General features: G+C 39.5%; 1 protein-coding gene across 6 annotated transcripts in view; it reads right to left on the bottom strand.

Annotated features, from left to right (window-relative positions):
• SNX25 (sorting nexin 25) overlaps positions 1–18779 on the bottom strand; it is a 133080-nt gene that overhangs the window by 14876 nt on the left and 99425 nt on the right. For all 6 annotated transcript variants that reach the window (XM_064585682.1, XM_064585683.1, XM_064585687.1 and 3 more), the window contains 6 exons: positions 16103–16234; positions 13302–13574; positions 10516–10680; positions 7090–7221; positions 4814–4954; positions 1661–1774 (listed from right to left, as the gene is read on the bottom strand). In XM_064585682.1, the coding sequence (XP_064441752.1) occupies positions 1661–1774; positions 4814–4954; positions 7090–7221; positions 10516–10680; positions 13302–13574; positions 16103–16234 (957 nt within the window). The remainder of the gene's footprint in view (positions 1–1660; positions 1775–4813; positions 4955–7089; positions 7222–10515; positions 10681–13301; positions 13575–16102; positions 16235–18779) is intronic.

The raw sequence follows: 18779 nt of genomic DNA on the forward strand, positions 1-18779 counted from the left end.
TGAACAACTATGTTTTAATAAAGCCTTCACTAAGAATTTGGCAACATCCATCATTTAAAATCCTAGGACTTCTAGCTACCACTACATAGGCAAAAAGTGTTTCACGAGGCAAAGTCCCATGCCTCCAAAAACTACAAGCGTACGTGGTTTGAGTAACTTAACTATCCTCTGAATACAGAGGGCCCAGCGAAGGAAAAATAAATACTGGCTACTATCAAGGATAGTATATGTTTGGCCTTAGTCTCTAAAAATGGACTGAAAACAAACAATAAAGCATTTACAGGAAATTAGGAGAGTAGCTTTAGGACCTTGGGGGAGGCAAAGATTTCTTTTTTTTTTTTTTTAAAGATTTTATTTTTATTTATTTGACAGAGAGAGACACAGCGAGAGGGGGAACACAAGCAGGGCGAGTGGGAGAGGGAGAAGCAGGCTTCCCGCGGAGCAGGGAGCCCGATGCGGGGCTCGATCCCAGGACCCTGGGACCATGACCCAAGCCGGAGGCAGACGCTTAACGACTGAGCCACCCAGGTGCCCCGAGGCAAAGATTTCTTAACAGGCACAGAGACATAAGCATAAAAGACAAAATTGATACACTGGACTGAATTAAAATTGAGAACTTCTGTTCATGAAAAGAAATCATTAAGAGAGTGGAAAGGCCCTCCACAGAAAGGGAGAAGATATCTGCAACATAAATGGTCTGACAAGAGACTCACATCCAAATCCCATGCAGAACTCCCACAAAGCAGTGTGGAAAAGATGGACAGAAGAGCAGACTCAACTTGACCAGACACTTCACCAGAGAAGCTATCCCAGTGGCCAGTAATGAAGTGCTCCATTTCATTCGCCATCAGGGAAATGCAAACTGAAACCATGGGGAGACCCCAGCACACACCCACCAGGACTAAAGAGAAACAGGCAGAGAAGAGGAGGTGCGGGGGCGGGGGGCGGCCATCAGAACCCGACACACTGTGGGGACTGTAAAAACTGCCACAACCACTTGGACAAATGAAGAAACCCAGACGTAACACAGATTCACCACAAGTCAAGTACTACACGTTTATAGAAGCCTTCTTCATGATAGCCTCCACTGGAAATGGCCCAAATGCTCGTCAACAATGGGATGAATAGACTGTAGTGTATTCTCACAATGAAAAACCTACGTGGTAGTGAAAACAAATGATCTGCAACTAGAACAGCACTGTGGGTGGATCCCCTGGACACAGTTGTTGAGTGAAAGAGGTCAGACACAAAGGAGTCCATACTGCATGATTCTATTTATAGGAAGTTCAGAAACAACTGTATCTGTGTGGCTAGTCGTCAGTCAGGATCGTGACCACCCTGGGCCAGGGGCTGTGACGGGAAAGAAGCCGGAGCGTACTGGCCTGGGTGCTATTTACAGGGCGGGCTCAGTGTGTGGAAAAGGACAAAGCTGCACACATGGTATCTGTATTGTACATATTTTGTACTTCTTATATTTTATTTTTTGTGTGTATAGTATACTTTAATTATAAACAAAGAAACCAACAAACCAAAGACATTTTGAGGACCTGGCATGACCTTTAAGACCAGGAAGCAAACAAGCAAGCTCTTAGTATGATGACAGTTTAACCCCAAATAACTAATTTTTCCTCTCGTATCCAAAAAGTTTTCAATTGCTTACCTGTAAAAACTTATTTAATTGATTCTTTGACTTTTCCATGAACTTGTGGTCTATAGATTTGAAAGGCAGCTTGCTAAGAGAAGGCAACTGGACTTTTTTTAAAGAAGGGAAACACTGTGGAGGAAAACATTAAATGTTAGCATTTCGAATCACATTTTCATGTTAAAAAAAAAGTTTAGAATTATAATTAGAACAAACCAAGTATCTTCCTCCTGTACTTGTTCCTCTGAGGTTTAAGACCTTGAAAACCTGCCTGTTCTAATCAGGCTCATGGAATCGAGAGGAACGGGACATTTGATGAAAAAGCTAAAGCTCATCCCTAGGCCCCTGAATGCCTGAGAGCTGGGCAATGCAGAGGCCAGGCTGATCAGGTGGGTTCGCACAACACGCACAAAGCACAAGGCTCTAGGTGTGGATACCTGGCTCACAGGAAGAAAATCTTCCTATTAGAATGTGCTTTGTTTATAACATCTCTGTGAAAAAGTTATCCCAGTTGATAAAACAATGGAAAGAAGGAGTAACTTAGCTTGCCGCTTTATTACTGCTCTTCAGTGGCAAACTGCACAATGGAAATACATTAATAATAATGTATTAATAAATAATAACAGATCCTTTGTGGATCGAGTCCTACGTTCTGTCAGACACTGTGCTAGAAGCTCGGCACATGAAATAACAGCTCGAAGAGTTGGCAATTGTTATTATTCCTATTTCACATATGAGACAATTAAAGATCAGGATTAAAACCCAGATCCATCTGACCACAAAGTCTGTGTTCTTTATGACAATTCCCACAGGACTCTGCCAGTCTGCCTCTCAGACCCTAGGAGGGCAGTGGGTTCCAAATGCTCTGGACTCTGGCCCCACTTCCAAACACTGGCCCTTCATGAAGGCACTGGGGTCACATGAATACGCTTAATAAAACCAACAGGCATTGAAAAGTCAGCGAGCACAGCCTTTGCCTGCGACCGCTCTAACTGCTGGCATCACCCTCCGTGCACAGGAGGGTCACAGGAGTGCCTGCTGGCCCGTCCACAGCATGAGATGGCATGGGCTAAGTCGCTTGTAACAAGGGCATGCAGGTGCTTCGGGTGCTGGGAAAGGAAAAACTAGCCCTTCCCACACAGCCCACTGAAGAACCAGGGGTACAATGGCATGTGCCCAAGGAAACATATAAATCAGGGCTCAAATTTGGGGTATAATTTTCAAGAAATGAAACAGGCAGTGAGAGTCAGAAGGGAAGAATAAAATTCACCAGTGACCTGAAAAGGTGCCTCCTGTCCCAACTCTCAGCAGGAAGGGTTTACACACAAAAACGAAAAGTCACAGGACAGTAAATTCTAACGGTAAGGAAAGAACACCAAGGATCAGCTACAGATAAGGAAAATGAGACAGACATGGAATTTTATAAGGTTTACTTCCTCTAAGGCTTCAGTCTACTTGTTTTTTTTATTTTCAAAGAACATTTTCCACATACATTTTATTTCAAAATCTCCTCTAAATTCCTTTTTCTCCTTCCTCCTGTTTTTATCAGCAACTGGATGGATACTAAACTTCGGCTTCACAATGGTTTGTCACAGGGCAAACGACACACTTTTCCGTAGTGTCTATTTTACTCACACATTTTGGGGAAAATGTAATCTTCTATTTAGAGAGAGATTTCGCTTTCCACACTGCCAGGGTGACCACAGTCCCTTTGAGAAGTATTGGAGTAGGACACTTGGTTTTGGCCACCATCCTTTTAAAGATTTCATTTATTTATTTGTCAGAGAGATAGAGAGCACAAGTAGGCAGAGCGGCAGGCAGAGGGAGAGGCAGAGGGAGAAGCCGGCTCCCTGCTGAGCAGGGAGCCCGATGTGGGGCTCCATCCCAGGACGCTGGGATCATGACCTGAGCTGAAGACAGACGCTTAACCAACTTAGCCACCCAGGCGCCCCCACCATCCTTTTAAAATCACTTGAAGAAGGTATAGAATTTATAAGCTGGTGATTAAAGGGATTTTAAAAAAATCCCCTTAGGAGAAAATGTTAAAGGAAACAGATGCATTTCACTGGCAGAAGAGCAGTCTGATAGGTGACCGCAGGATTTTACCAGCATCAATTCATTCTGAGCCAGACGACAATAAACAGAAACAAGAGGAGAAGTGACCAAAGAGAGTCTCAGTTGCCAGGGAGGAGGGCTGCCATCTCTAGGAGGAGGAGCTAGAGAGGACGCAGCTCCTGAGAAAGATGGAAGAATAAGGAATGGAAAATAAGGTGGCCCGGACTCCAGTCCAGGTTGGGCCACTAGGAACACGCCCTGTGATAAATCGATCAAACTCTCTGGGGTCAGCTCCTCTCCTCTTAAAATAAAAGAACTGACCTAGATTAGAAGGTTTCTGACATTTCTACCTAAAACCTACAGTAGGAAATACATGCTGTGTTGCAACCCGCACACGCATACATGCATACCCACATATAAAATAGAACGCACCTATAAAACTAAGGGGTTCTAGGAAACAGTGCTCATTGCTACCACCACCACCACCACCATAACGTTTATTATGTGCCACACCTTCTTCTCAGTGCTGTGTATGCATTTATCCCCTTAATTCTCACAACAACTCTGAGATAGGAGACACAGGCGCTATCAGTATTTGTATTTTACTGATGAAGAAGAGAGACTAAGAGACACAGTGACAAGTCCCAGGTCATATGGCTACTAAACAGTACAGCTAGGATCCGAACTCAAGCAGTCTGGGCTCCCGAGTCTGTGTTCTCAACCACGACACTTTATGACCCTTACTCTTTGTGCCGAAATCCAGTATGTTCCACGGTCTTCCTGTTGCTGCAATCATTCACTGATTTCGCTTCCCACTAAAAGGTCACAACTAGTAGCTTCAAACACCAGTGGCCCTAGATGATCCCTAGCCCTCTTTCAGCTCTGGGGTTCTATGAGGCTCAATGGAGATCAGACAATGCTTCGTCCTGAAGGATTTACACTAAATGGTTTGTCTATGGGTTAATTTCCAAATGTCATGCTGAAAATGCCACTTTGCCAGTATCCACAGCAGAGGAGAAAGGTTAATTAGTTTCCTTATATGTAAAAAACTGAAATGAGCTCTTATGTATCTTCTTGCTTAGTAATTCTACACCTTGTGTTCATGAGTATTCATACCTCACTAAGTTTCCGGTGTAAATTCTGGAACTCACTGAGCCTTCTGGGGACGGTCCAGTTCTTAGTTTCAACTCCTCCAACTTCTTGTAAGCTTACCATGACAAAGTAACAGGGCATCTGCTCACCATTCTCTTCTGTAACCTTGGGACAAACAAACACAACAAAAAGGGTGGTGAGCAGATATGGTAGGCACGATTTTTAAATATCTCCCAAGATCTCCCACTCCCTAGTGTACATGCCCTGCGTCATCCCTGGGACTGTGAATACCATGGAATCTATTCCTGCAATTAGGTTATGTTATGTTTAACCGCTGACCTTAACACAGTGGGATTACCTGGGTGTGCCTAACCTAATCACACAAGCCCTTTAAGAGCAGAGAGATTCCTCGGGCTGGTGGCAGGAGAGGACGTGGGAAAGCCTGGAAGTGCAAGAAAGATCGCACACGCGGTGCTAGCATGAAGGAGAGGGGTGCGTGGCGGTGCTTCCACTGACGGCAAGAGAGCAGAGACAGGTCCACAACCACATGGAACTGAGTTCTGCCAACAACCTGAATGAGCCTGGAAGAGGATTTCTTCCCCAGTCTCCAGACAAGAACTCAGTCTGGCCAGTATGTTCATTTCAGCCTTATGACACAATGAGTAGAGAATGAGAGAGTCACGCAGGGTTGGACTTTCAACCTACAGAAATGTGAGCTAATAAATGGGTATTGTTTTAAGCCATGAAATTTGTGGGAATTTGTTACACATCAAAAAAAAACTAATACAGCAAACTTAACATCTTAACAAATGAACAGCAAGCAAACAAGTGTAAGATATGCCAAAACCTGTCTCAGGAAAGGATAAAGACTTCCCCGGTTCAATTTCTGGATTCAACAAACCATGATTTCAATTTTTATGAAATTTTACATTGAAACACGTAATTTCCTCTATCTCCCGACTTAGATAATTCCTTAACACAGACACATATACATACAATATCACAATTCAGAACAGGCCATTATTATACTTAACATAAATAGATTAAGAGAAAAAACAAAAAGAAAACACACTGAATTTAAGCTTGAATTAGTATCACAAATCGAATTAGAGACAAAGAGTCAATAAGAAAGGCAAAGGAAAGAGACACAAGACTCCCAGAGCATGCACGGGGCCCGTGAGGTAGGACCATTATCCCACTGTGAGGATGCAGGAGGTGAGGGCACGCACAGGGTCCCCGGGTTGTCATAGGATCACACGTCTAGTAAGGGAGTCAGCCCAGATCAGAACTCAGGAGAATCTGGCATGAAGCAGACACATCTTCCACACGTTCCCTGTGGGACTGCCTTGTGAACTCTGGTGGTCAGGGGACTCCTCAGTGTCCATGTCCACTTATCTTTTCTGTGACCAAGGTGCCACAGCAAACTCCTACAACTTACCTTAATGGGAGTGCTACCAAGTACCACAGACCTGGTGAGGCACTTGGTTAAGCACTCATGTAATGTGTGTGCTTTCACAGTAGCTCTTGGAGAACACGCTTTGTCTGCTATGTAATCTAGAGGTGAACTTAAGATTGTGAATTTCAAGCCCGCCCCACACCACAGTAAGAGTGTGAACATTAACCCTAATGTTACTCATGATCTCGTTATCTGTGTGGACCTGACCTTTATCTCCAGATTTCCACAGGACTGATAGTAGGGCAGGTGGGAATGAAGAAGTTGCCCACATTAACAATGTAAATGCCCATATGCATCTCTCTTTGAAAAGAAATTATTTTCAAAGACAAAAGGGATACAGCATATTCTGAAAACTGTTACCCATATCCCTCAAAGAACAGCAAAATATTTTTTAATTCAAAGGAAAAAATATTCATTATTAAAGATCTTAGAGCAACTGAGATTTAAATAAGTGAAGTCAGCAGAATGAAGCAATCAGAAACACTTAAATTTTAAATTTCTCACCACCAAATTTCAAATAGTGCCTTCCATTTTATTTCAATCCTCAATGGAAAAATAAAATGGCAATTCGGAGACATTAACTGTCCTTATCTGAAAGTTGCTTACAATTCCAGTGAATAAGGACAACCTGAAGTGGAGTGAGATCAGTTCTATACCGGGCAGCCCTCCTACAGCTTGCAGTCATGGGTGAGACAGAGTGAAAACAGTGGAGAAGGAAGGACAAATGCAGTCTACAAGAACAAACATAGGTTTTCTACCCTCAAACATAGTTCTCTAGGACAAAGTCTTCTCGTATAAAGTCATACTCTTAAAATAAACTGGGAGGAAAAGCAGTCAGACCTACCTCTCCACTGGTGATGGAGGCCTTCCACATTCCGAGGTTCTCACACCACCAATCTGTTCTTGCCATGTGCAGCTGTAGGTCCGTGCGTTCTTTCTCGATTAGAATTATCTCTTCCTTCAACTTGAAAACAATCTGCCAAAGGGAAAACATCATGAGAGTTATAAAACCACTTGAAATGCTGCATAATTCAGCAAAATAGTAGGATATAAAATCAACAGGCAAAAATCAGCTACATTTCTTTACACTAACAATGGACAATCCAAAAAGGAAATGTAAATTCCATTTACAATAGCATAAAAATTAAAAAAATACTTAGGAATTAAATAAGGTAGTGAAAGACTTCTACATAGAAAACTACAAAACACTGATGAAAGAAATTAAAGAAGACAGAAATATATGGAATGATCTCCAATGTTCATGGATTAGAAGACTAAACATTGCTAAGATGTCAGTGCTACCCAAAGTGATCTACAGATTGAGCGCAATACCTATAAAAATTCCAATGTATTTTGCAAAAATAGAAAAATCCATTGTAAAATTCATATGGAATCTCAAGGGAGACTGAATAGCCAAAGTAATCTTGAAAAAGAACAAAGTTGGAGGATTCCCACTTCCTGATTTCAATACTTACTACAAAGCTATACTAATCAAGGGGCGCCTGGGTGGCTCAGTTGGTTAAGCGACTGCCTCCGGCTCAGGTCATGATCCTGGAGTCCCTGGATCGAGTCCCGCATCGGGCTCCCTGCTCAGCGGGGGATCTGCTTCTCCCTCTGACCCTCCCCACTCTCATGTGCTCTCTCTCATTCTCTCTCTCTCAAATAAATAAATAAATAATCTTTAAAAAAAAAAGCTATACTAATCAAAATGTATGGTACTGACATAAAGACAGACATGTAGACCAATGCACTAGAATAGACAGCCAAGAAATAAACGTTTGTATATATGGTCAAAGAATTTTGACTGGGGTGTCAACACCGCTCAATGGGAAAAGAACAATTTCCTCAACAAATAGTGCTGAGAAAACTGGATATCGGCATGCTAAATAATGAAGTTGGACCCTTACCTAACATCCTATATAACAATTAACTCAAAATGGATAAAAGATCTAAACATAAGAGCTAAAACTATAAATTCTTAGAAGAAAACATAGGGTAAAAGCTTCGTAACACTGGGCTAGCAATGACTTGTTGGCTATGACACCAAAGGCTCAGGCAGCAAAAGAAAATATGGGAAAACTAGACTTCGTAAAAATTTTAAACTTTTGTGCAAAGAATACTATTGGCACAGTAAAAAGGCAACCCACAGAATTGGAGAAAATATCTGCAAATCACATATCTGATAGGATATTAACATCCAAAATATATAGAGAATTCTTTTTTTTTTTTTTTTAAGATTTATTTATTTGACAGAGAGACATAGCGAGAGAAGGAACACAAGCAGGGGGAGTGGGAGAGGGAGAAGCAGGCTTCCCGCAGCGCAGGGAGCCCAATGCGGGGCTCGATCCCAGGACCCCGGGATCATGACCTGAGCCGAAGGCAGATGCTTAACGACTGAGCCATCCAGGCGCCCCAATATATAGAGAATTCTTAAAACTTAAAAACAAAAATCAAACAGTCTGGTTCAAAAATGGGCAAAGGACTTGAATAGACATTTCTCAAAAAAAATATATAAATGGCCAAAGAGTACATGAAAAGATACTCAACATAACTAATCATTAGTGAGATGCAAATTCAAACCACCTCACACCCATTAGGATGGTTACTATCAAAAAACTGAAAAACAATTATTGGTGAGGATCTACAGACATTGGAAACTACATGCACTGTTGGTGAGAAGGTATAAAATGGTGCCACCATTATGGAAAATAGTATGGAGGTTCCTCCAAGAATTAAAAACAGCAATTCCACATCTGGGTACATGCTCAAAAGAGGTGAAAGCAAGATCTTGAAAAGATATTTGTACACCCATGTCCATGGCAGCATTATTCACAATACTCAAAAGGTGGAAGCAAACCAAATGTCCACTGATGGGTGAATGGATAAACAAAATGCTATATACATACACAATGGAAAATCACTCAGCCTTAAAAAGGAAGGAAGTTCTGACACACAGTATAATATGAATGAACCCTGAAGACATTATACTAAGTGAAATAAGCTAGTCACAAAAGGATGAATACTGTATGACTCCACTCATGACGTATTTCAGAGTAGCTAAATCTGTAAGAGATAGAAAGTAGAACGGTGGTTGCGAGGGGATGGGGAGCGGGGAATGGTAAGTATTATTTAACGGGCACAGGGTTTCAGTTTTGCCATATGAGTCCTGCAGATGGATAGTAGTGATGGTTGCAAAACAGTGTGAATACACAGACACTGACCTGACAACCTAAAATGGTTGAAGTAGTAATAAATTTTATGTATATTTTGCAACAATTTTTAAAAAATAAGTAATTTTATTTAAAAAAAAAAAAAAAAGGCTATGGATCTCTTTCATGAGAAATCCTATAAGGATATGTAACTCTGTGGTTTGAGGGCAGAAGTTTTGCTCCGAAAGTCTCCTGAACATGAAGGCTACAAGGACTCTTTCCTTGCTCAAAAAGCCTACAGGAAGCACTCCCAGCCTAAACCTTGTCCTGCACTTTATCATCAGTCAGGGCTGAGACTCTCTGCTTCATGTTCATGTGGGTATGTTTTGGTCCCACTGTCACCATGTTTGCTCCCAAAGGGCACATGTCAGGCTCTGTATATCACTGATTCCCCACAGGGACCGGCACAGCCTCCTGCATTTACTCATCACTTATGTTGCTGAACACGCACTCAGAAATTGCCAGAGGAGATCAATTTGGCAGACCGAAGAGCATCGGCCAAGGCTATACTAGAAATGCCTCCCTGTTGGACTCTGAAAAGGCATAACCACAAAGCAAAAAGCCACACCACTGCTGGGGTTCGCAAAATGCCAGTTAGGGAGATGCTGTTCACCTTTTTAAACTTTCCAATTCTGTTGGCTTTTAGCAAAACCATCTACTTCTTGCGTAATTCTCTGAGGTTCTCTAAACTGTGACTCACAGCATTTGAAAGAAAAATGAAATTGAAAAGACTGTCCTCGTGGAGTTAATTTACTTCCAGAAAGGAATCTGACACAAGGAAATGTTTTGCTCTGTTCTGCAAAGGTACTGTAGGCAAGCCAGGTGAGAGAACAGAGCTACTCACCGCTGATGACGGGGGTGGGGGGGAGAACCCCAGACCACTGAAGGCTAAAAACAAGTGCTTTTCTCATTCTATACTAGAAGCAAAAATGTAACAATGGAACTTACTGATAAAATTCTTTTTAAGGAAACTGTGATGCTTTGCAACATAAACTGAAAACTATTTATCAAATTGGAAAAATGGAAACTTTCAAAGACAACCTTGAAAGCAAAAGAGTTACCTTCTTGTCAGGTTTTGGTGCATTTTGAATAGAACTTAGAGCTTGCCTTTTATATTCAAGTTTCTCATTTAGTTCTCGTAGTTTGTTTACAGCAAAGCTGGCTTGTTCATTAATCCGGCTGGTGCCTTCATCTATAGCTTCCTCACCAGCCTCGACTCCCGGGCCCTGGGGGAGAAAGTCACATGAACCACACTATCTTCTTCTTTTTTTTTCTCATTAAACTTTTGTTTTAATGGGTCTCAAAATTCTGTGACAGATTTTTGGTCAAGTTGTTTCCATTAAAAAGTACTGATTTTAAAAACTAAAAACTTAAAACTGACACACACACACACACACAAAACAAATGGTCCACAAAACATTCTCCTTTCCTTCTGAAGGTTTTACGATGCATTATCATTAACCAATCTTTTACTATTAAACTTAAATGGCCAATTGACACAAACAGTTCTGAGACCGTTCTTCCACCACTGATTAAGACTGGGGTGGCAGGTACTGGGTCAGGCCTGGTTAGTACTTGGATGGGAGAACCACACTATCTTCTGATGCTGGACTGGTCAGCCATTATTACCGAGTGCATAGGTTCTCTATCATTACACTGTGCCCAAGGACTAGATTCCACTAAGGAAAGACTCTGGTAACAACCCAGGAGCAGGCTGCTTTGCCTCAGCAAAGTAACAAGTCAAAGTTATTTGGAACCAAAGTAACTGGTGTTCAGGATTGCAGTGAAAAAAGAAACATTTAATAGCCGGAAAAAGCGGGTGGAAGGTGGAGATGAGGTCATGGGGTGGATTCCATACCATTATCTTCCAAATGGTACACCCAAGGGAATCTGCTTGAACAAGGGAAGGCAACTGAGTTCTGCACCCAGCTCAACCCGAATGATCTGTGCCTAATATTGGACAAAGACACTGAGATACATTTGGCTTCCTTTCGGGCTCCAAAGAATATTACAGAAAACTCATGAGAGTCCCTTTAAAATAAAATTTCCAAATTCCTATTAGTGAAAGTATTTTTGGTATACCCTTTGTTCAGTCCTTCTCTTGAAGATGTATTTTACAAATCAACAGGTAGATCATTTTACAAGTAAAATGGTTAGCATTTCAAAGTGACTTAAGATTCATAAAGAACTGTGTAACTTTCAAAAATCTGGATAGATTACCAACAGACTGCATATAAAACAGATTTGTGCGGGGCACTGGAAAGAATGGCTGAGAACAGTCTTCTGCTTTGTTTATACTCCTTAATGTTCTTCCAGAATTTTTTCTTCTAATTTTTAGTAATTGTAACAGTAATTTTTTCAAACAAAAATGAAGTATTAATAATCCTAGAAAAACAAGCTGTTTTTATTTTTGTCAGCTCTTTCAAATCCTTGTCCATGAATGTACATATCATGACATAATTCTACACCTTGTATACATAGACATGTATTCTGTCTTTTCCATATAATTTACAATGCTGCTTATTTTGAAGGTATTAATTACAGACTTCAAAATTATAATTTTTATGGCTGTATAGTATCCTAGCAATGGATAGTACACTAAGACATATTCCTACTGCTGCTCGTGCTCTGGGTTGATTCTGCTGGTTTGCTATCCCAAATGTACTAAAACAAACTCCATGATACATAAACTTTTCTACTTACTGTCTTAAGATAAATTTCTAGAAGTAGGATTATTGTTACAAAAGAGTAGGAGCTTTCAAAAGCTCAGTGATACGTATTACTCTTGAGTCCCAGGTGAAGTTGGATAATTTTTCATGTTTGTTTACCTTTCATATCAACTGTCAGTTCAAGACCTTATTCAATTTATCTGTTGGGTATTGACATTTTTAATCAATTTGAATAACCTCTTTTAAGGCATTTGCAAATTAACCATTTTAACTTTTGAGGGAGAGATAACACAGTTAAAACAAACTGACCAATAACTAAGTAAATAAATAGATAAATAAATAAATAATTAAAATTAAACAAACTGACCTATCTTAAAAAATAAGATGCAATGAGTAATGATTTTTGGACCAGTTCGGTGGTGTTATACACTGAAAATATAAAGAACTAAGTAATAAATCTTTTAAAAACTCTGAAGGAATGAATTTAAAAACAGTTCAGATACTGACTTCAAATACCATCAAGAGCAAGCACTTGATTCCTCAAGGCTTGAGAAATCACTGGGCAGAAAAAAACCCAAGATAAATTATCATCTTTCCATACAGGGTGACTTAAAACATTTTGTTTTTCTTTGCATCTTCATAAACCTTAAAACTCACATAAATCATTAATAGTACATGACAGGTGGCAACTGGGGTTCTCCCATTAAATGACAGTACACTTAAGAAAATTAGACTTCAGGTGTGGCTGAGCAAGGTTTTCTTTGGAACATCTTACTTACATCTGATTTTTTAAACTCCAAAATATTTCCTGTAACTCCTCCCACATTCTCTTTCTCTCCTCATTTCCCCACTCTTCGACTATTCTCAGGCCGCACTAAGTTCTATGGATTCTCTTACCTGGCCTAAGTCACAAATGTCCCACCCCATAGGCTTTCTGCCTTCGCGTTTTCGGGGTGTGTCTCAGGTAGGGAGGGGGCAGTGAGGTCTGTGACTCAACAGCAGGTGGTGGTAGTCAGCTGTTGACAAGAACAAGGGGAGGCGTATGTAAGCTCCACTTAGGGTCCTGTACATTAAAAGGTGAAGGGGCGCACCAAATTCGGCTTATACAGTATGAGCCCATCAGATCATATTCGAAGCTTAACCACTGAGAAGGGAGGAGAAAGTGAAAGGTGACTCACCAGTTCATCCTTGCTGGAAACCAACTGTGAGGCATGTTTCTCGTCCTCTTTTACCATCAGTTTCTCATATAGGTCACTGACAATGAATGAAGGGTAATACCTATCCTTTAGGGTCTCATAAACATCTCCCTGGATTTTGCAGAACACTTCAATACCTTTATTTCCTACAAGACACTGCTGGATTTCTTTGTAAAGCGATTTTTCCACAGATATTTCTTTGCTTTCCACAAAGAAATTCTGGTAAATTTCGCCAACTAATTGAGGGATTTCATTCTGAAAAACAGAAGGATGAAGAACAAGAAAGGTAAGAAATTTCATCCCTGACAAAACGGAGTATCTTCAGAATTCTCTACATTTCAAAGCTGGAAGGAAGGCGTGGAACGTACACTGGTACCAGGTGGCTCTCTGGCTTCCGTGTGCACATTCAGAACCGAGGGGTAAGAGTGAGACCCTCAAAAGACAACTGGCTCCTTAAAATGAACACTTCAGTTGAACAGTTAACAAATGCAATTTCTTTGAAATGCTGGAAGGAGAAAAATGACAACAGTTCTCTTCTTGCAATGGACTCCTCCTCGTAAATCTGAATTCCACAGCTCAAATATCAGCTAAATTCAATTTGGCTTTTTAAAATCTAATATAAATAATTGGAAGTGCCATTTCTCACTCCAAAAAAAAAAAAAAGTCAGTATTGTATAATTTAAGAAAACAAGAAAAATGTTCTTTCAGAATGATGATTTATTGCATTATAATCAAGCTTATATTAGACGGCTTAGTCTTAAACGTTACACTTAGGTCACAGTCAGCCTGCTTCGCAAATTCAGTATCTCTTCTGGTTAACATAATATTTATATTTCCTCTAGACACATCTCATTAACTCCAGGAATGTTACACAAAGTCTTCAACAGAAGTGAAAAATGAAGACAGGGGCGCCTGGGTGGCTGAGCGTCAACTCTTGGTTTCAGCTCAGATCATGATCTCTGGGTCTTAGGGCTCTGCCGCTCAGTGCAGAGTCTGCTGGAGATTATCTCCCTCTCCCTCTCCCTCTCCCTCCCCCTTTGCTCCTCCCCCTGCTCACACTCTCTCTCTAAAAAAAATAAATAAAAATTTTTAAAAAATGAAGACAATTTAACAAATGAAGATTGTGAATTCAACAAACATCCCAGAACTTTTACATCCAAATCAGTGCTGCCAGGTCAAATAGTGTTGCATTGGACAAAGCTATATGCTCCTATTCCACTGAAATCTTTCAAATTGTTTTCAGTAGTTTAGAAAAGTTCTTTAGATTGCTGTTTGCAATATTCCTTTGAGCACAGCTAGAAGTCATTTGGAATCAAGTCTAGTAAATAAAATATATAATAAAGTAGGCAAAAACAGTATTTGGTAAAATGAGGTAATTTGTGGCTTACAAATTAACAATGAAAAGCATTTCTAAGAAGATTTAAAAATACTATGAGAGTGAATTTAATTCCTTAACCAATGTAATTTGTGGGGCGCCTGGGTGGCTCAGTCCGTTAAGCAACTGCCTTCAGCTCAGGTCATAAACCTAGAGTCCCAGAATGGAGACCCACATCAGGGTCCCTGCTCAGCAGGGAGTCTGCTTCTCCCTCTGCCTCTGCCCCTCTCCCCGCTCATGTTCTCTCTCTCTCCCTCTCTCTAATAAATAAATAAAAATCTTTTACAGAAAACAAGGTAGTTTGTGATTTATGATGTATTTTAAGTTGGTATTCAGTTCTGCCAACACTCATATAAAGTACAAATAGTAATTTAATGTACCTTTGTGCTTATTTTAATAAGCCTCTCAAAATATATGTATATGTTATACATATAACATATAAACATACATATTTCAGTCTTTAATCCTTAAATGTACTGAGACCTTGCCAAGTGCAAAACACAATGCTTATTGTTGGAGTTTTCATTGTAAGAGGCATCTATAACCAAAAATGTTTTGTGTTTCTTAATCCAATCATATTTTATTTATTTTTTAAAAGATTTACTGGGCACCTGGGTGGCTCAGTTGGTTAAGCGACTGCCTTCAGCTCAGGTCATGATCCTGGAGTCCCGAGATCGAGTCCCGCATCGGGCTCCCTGCTCAGCAGGGAGTCTGCTTCTCCCTCTGACCCTATCCCCGCTCATGCTCTCTCTCTTTCTCTCTCTCTCAAATAAATAAATAAAAATCTTAAAAAAAAAAAGATTTATTTATTTACTTACTTATTTATTTGAGAGAGAGAGAGAGAATCCACAAGCAGACTCCCCCACTGAGCGCAGAGCCCAGCGTGGGGCTCGATCCCAGGACCCTGAGATCATGACCTGAGCCGAAACCCAAGAGTCAGCCACTAAACCAACTGGACCACCTAAGCCCCATTAATTCAATCATATTTTAAATGAAATAAAAGGAGAACAGTTGTGTAAAATATGCACGATGATATTAAAATAACAAGGTTATGAGATGGAGGTGCAGATGACAAGATCAATTCATTATAACAGCGATGTGAATATATATATATAAGTCTTTTTATAATGTGTTAAAAAAATAACTGCCTGAAAATAAATTCAATATTTTGGTACATTTATAAGTCACTTTTTTTCCCTGACTACACATTCAAAAGCATCTTTTTTGTAAATAAAATCTAATTTCATTTACTGTTAGCGGCTAGAACATAATTCCATTATTATATTTGGTTTTAAATAGTCTTTAATGTATACTTATCTTACAGCTTCATTGAGAAACAGACACAGTGTCTAACATGCACGTTTTCATCAGCTAGTGATTCATATTCCTTTGATGCTGTATGTACTACCTTGTTAGCACTCTTTAAATACTCCACAGACTCCCAAAAACTAATCAGAGCTCTCTTGTCCATCCTTTCCATGTATACTCGAAAGTGCTCTCGGTAGAAAGTACTAGCCAAGATATCTTCAAACTGAAGAATCTATTAAGGAAATTTAAGAAAAAAAATTTTTATTATCAGTTTACTTTAACTTCCAATGGATTAGTCTCTAATTCGGGAGGGGGACCTCATTTTTTAAGGTCATAGTCAGTGTAATATGGTATTTCTCTCTACTTCCTAAATTTTAAATGGAAAAAGTTTATTAAAGATTCAAAATGTACATATTCAACAAATACCAATTTTCAAATTAATCATCCACACATTCAGCAAAAGATCTATCTGACATTTACTCTGGATCAGGCACATTTCTAGGAAATGAAACAGACAAAAATCCTTGCCCTGTGGGATATACTGCTAACAGATGCTCATAATAGAAAAATTGAAGAGAAATGTCTAAAAAAACCCAGGAGGCTAGAATCTAATAGTTTGGCATTTTTGCCTTCCATCCTATTTTTATACAGCTGAGGAAAATGATTTTATATCTTGTTCTTTTGTTTACAGTATCATTTTTTTTTTTACAAATAACTTTACTTATTACCCCGATTCCCCAAATTTTACCACCTAAACTTTAAAATCACATTCTCTCCCTGCTACACATACATACACATACACACATGGGTGCACACCACCACCACCACCATACTAAAAAAAAAATAGGAAGCTGCAGACAAGATCAGCCTTTTACCATTGGATAAAGCCCACATTCCTAAAAACAAGAATATTTTCTTACATAAACAATGTATGATGATCAAAATAAGGAAATAAACATCAACACAGTACTATTAGCTAATCTGTCAGCCTTGCTCAGATTTATTTAAAAAATCTTTTGTAAGCATTTTAATTGGTTCATAATATTACACTGTTATGCATGTACCAAAATTACTCCTTTGTTTACCATTTTGCATGCTTACAGAAAAAGAAAAACCACATCTGGAGACACAGCGTGCAAAATCTTGAGCATAGGCTGCCACAATAGGAGAAAGCAGATCACCTTTATAATTATTCATAACTCAATTCGTTACGAGAAATGCCTCAAATTAATTTAGAAGGAACTGAAGCCCCATATCCTTAGCTCTTAGTTAGGTTTAAAAAAAAAAAAAAAAAAAAGACACGTAAGTATAACTCAAATGCAATAAAACAAACATTTATGTTTTAAGATTCTTAAAATTTAAATTGTGGCAATTAGAATTTTTTTGGAAATGTTACCAGTAAGATCTTTCTACAATCAAGTGCATATGATCAATACGGATTTAACTCTTCTGCCAACAGTGAGCCCTCAAGAGGTTTTGTGAACAGAAAGGCTCAGGCATTTTTCTAACAACTTCTGGTGACTAATTAAAAGAGACAGCCATCTTCTGCTACAGATCACTAACAATTAGAGTCCATAAATATTTCAGTTAGTATTTAGTTAGTTTCCTAACTTTGGAAGATCACAGCATGTATCTTTATGTAAACCCTACCAGTAAAGCATTTTGAAGTACAAACTCTAACTGTACATGGTCCACAGAGGTTTCTAGGAACCGTATCAACTTTGGCTAGGGATAACACATCACTCAGAGAGCTACTGATTTTTAGTATAGGGAGAAGCCGAGCAGAAAGAGCATTCAACGAAATCTAAGGAAGTCTTCCTTGGATCAAAATGAATTCCAAGTTAGATACAAATTCATATATTTGCAAAACCAAGTTCAAAACGTCTTCTAAAATATTAGCCATTTTTAGATTTTTATTGTATCTTATGAATAGTCTATGCTCAGTTCCGAAAGTACAAATATATATATATAAATGGTAGCAAATATATCTCAAGAATAATTAAACACCTGATATATCTCTTACCTTGGCTGGTGGATTAACCAAATTCTCTGCTCCATTTGGCTTTTTTCTCTCCTCTTGAAGGAGAGAAGAGCATCTCACTGTGTAACACCTATACTAAGAGTGTGGATCGGGGTGAACAGGATGAGTAGATCGTATACTTCAGAGTCAAACGCATTCATCTGAGATTAACTCAATCTCAAGTCATTCGAGATTACTTAATTTCAGTAACTCTGAGATTTTTGTGCAGAAGTACAAAGAGAAGGGTGGGGAGGTCAAACTTGACACCACTACCGAAATCATTTTTGTAAACTATAGATGATATAATTAACATTCACTAAGGGCTTCCACACAGCACACATTGTGCTCTTAATTCATTTGTTAGTTCAGCCCTTTTCTTTCTGTCTGAAGATCCCTGGTAATTCTGGGAGGGATGCTACCATAGTCAATGGTCTCTAGGTAGCAGACAAAATACTGTCCTGGTAGACGTTACATTACTAAAGGCCATACAGCATTTCAGGCAGGAAGGCAGATCATTATCTATTCCTCTTCAGGAAGTTTTATTTACGATTTTTCAGTCTCTCCCAGTCCAACCTGATCTGGTTTCATCATGCATATTTTGTGAACTTAAGTTCTGTGTTTTGTGTGGGTTACTACCTCTTACCAGCTAGTTAATTTTTCTCCAGGAAAAGCACTCAGAAGTACCTCAGGGCCTTAGAGGAATGAACATGTTCCTAATGTACCCAACATGTTACCAAGAGTGACATAGGACCAGGAT

The sequence above is a fragment of the Mirounga angustirostris genome, unplaced genomic scaffold, assembly GCF_029215605.1.
Source record: "Mirounga angustirostris isolate CCGP_5_RB_7025 unplaced genomic scaffold, mMirAng1.0.hap1 SCAF_2, whole genome shotgun sequence".
NCBI lineage: Eukaryota > Metazoa > Chordata > Mammalia > Carnivora > Phocidae > Mirounga > Mirounga angustirostris.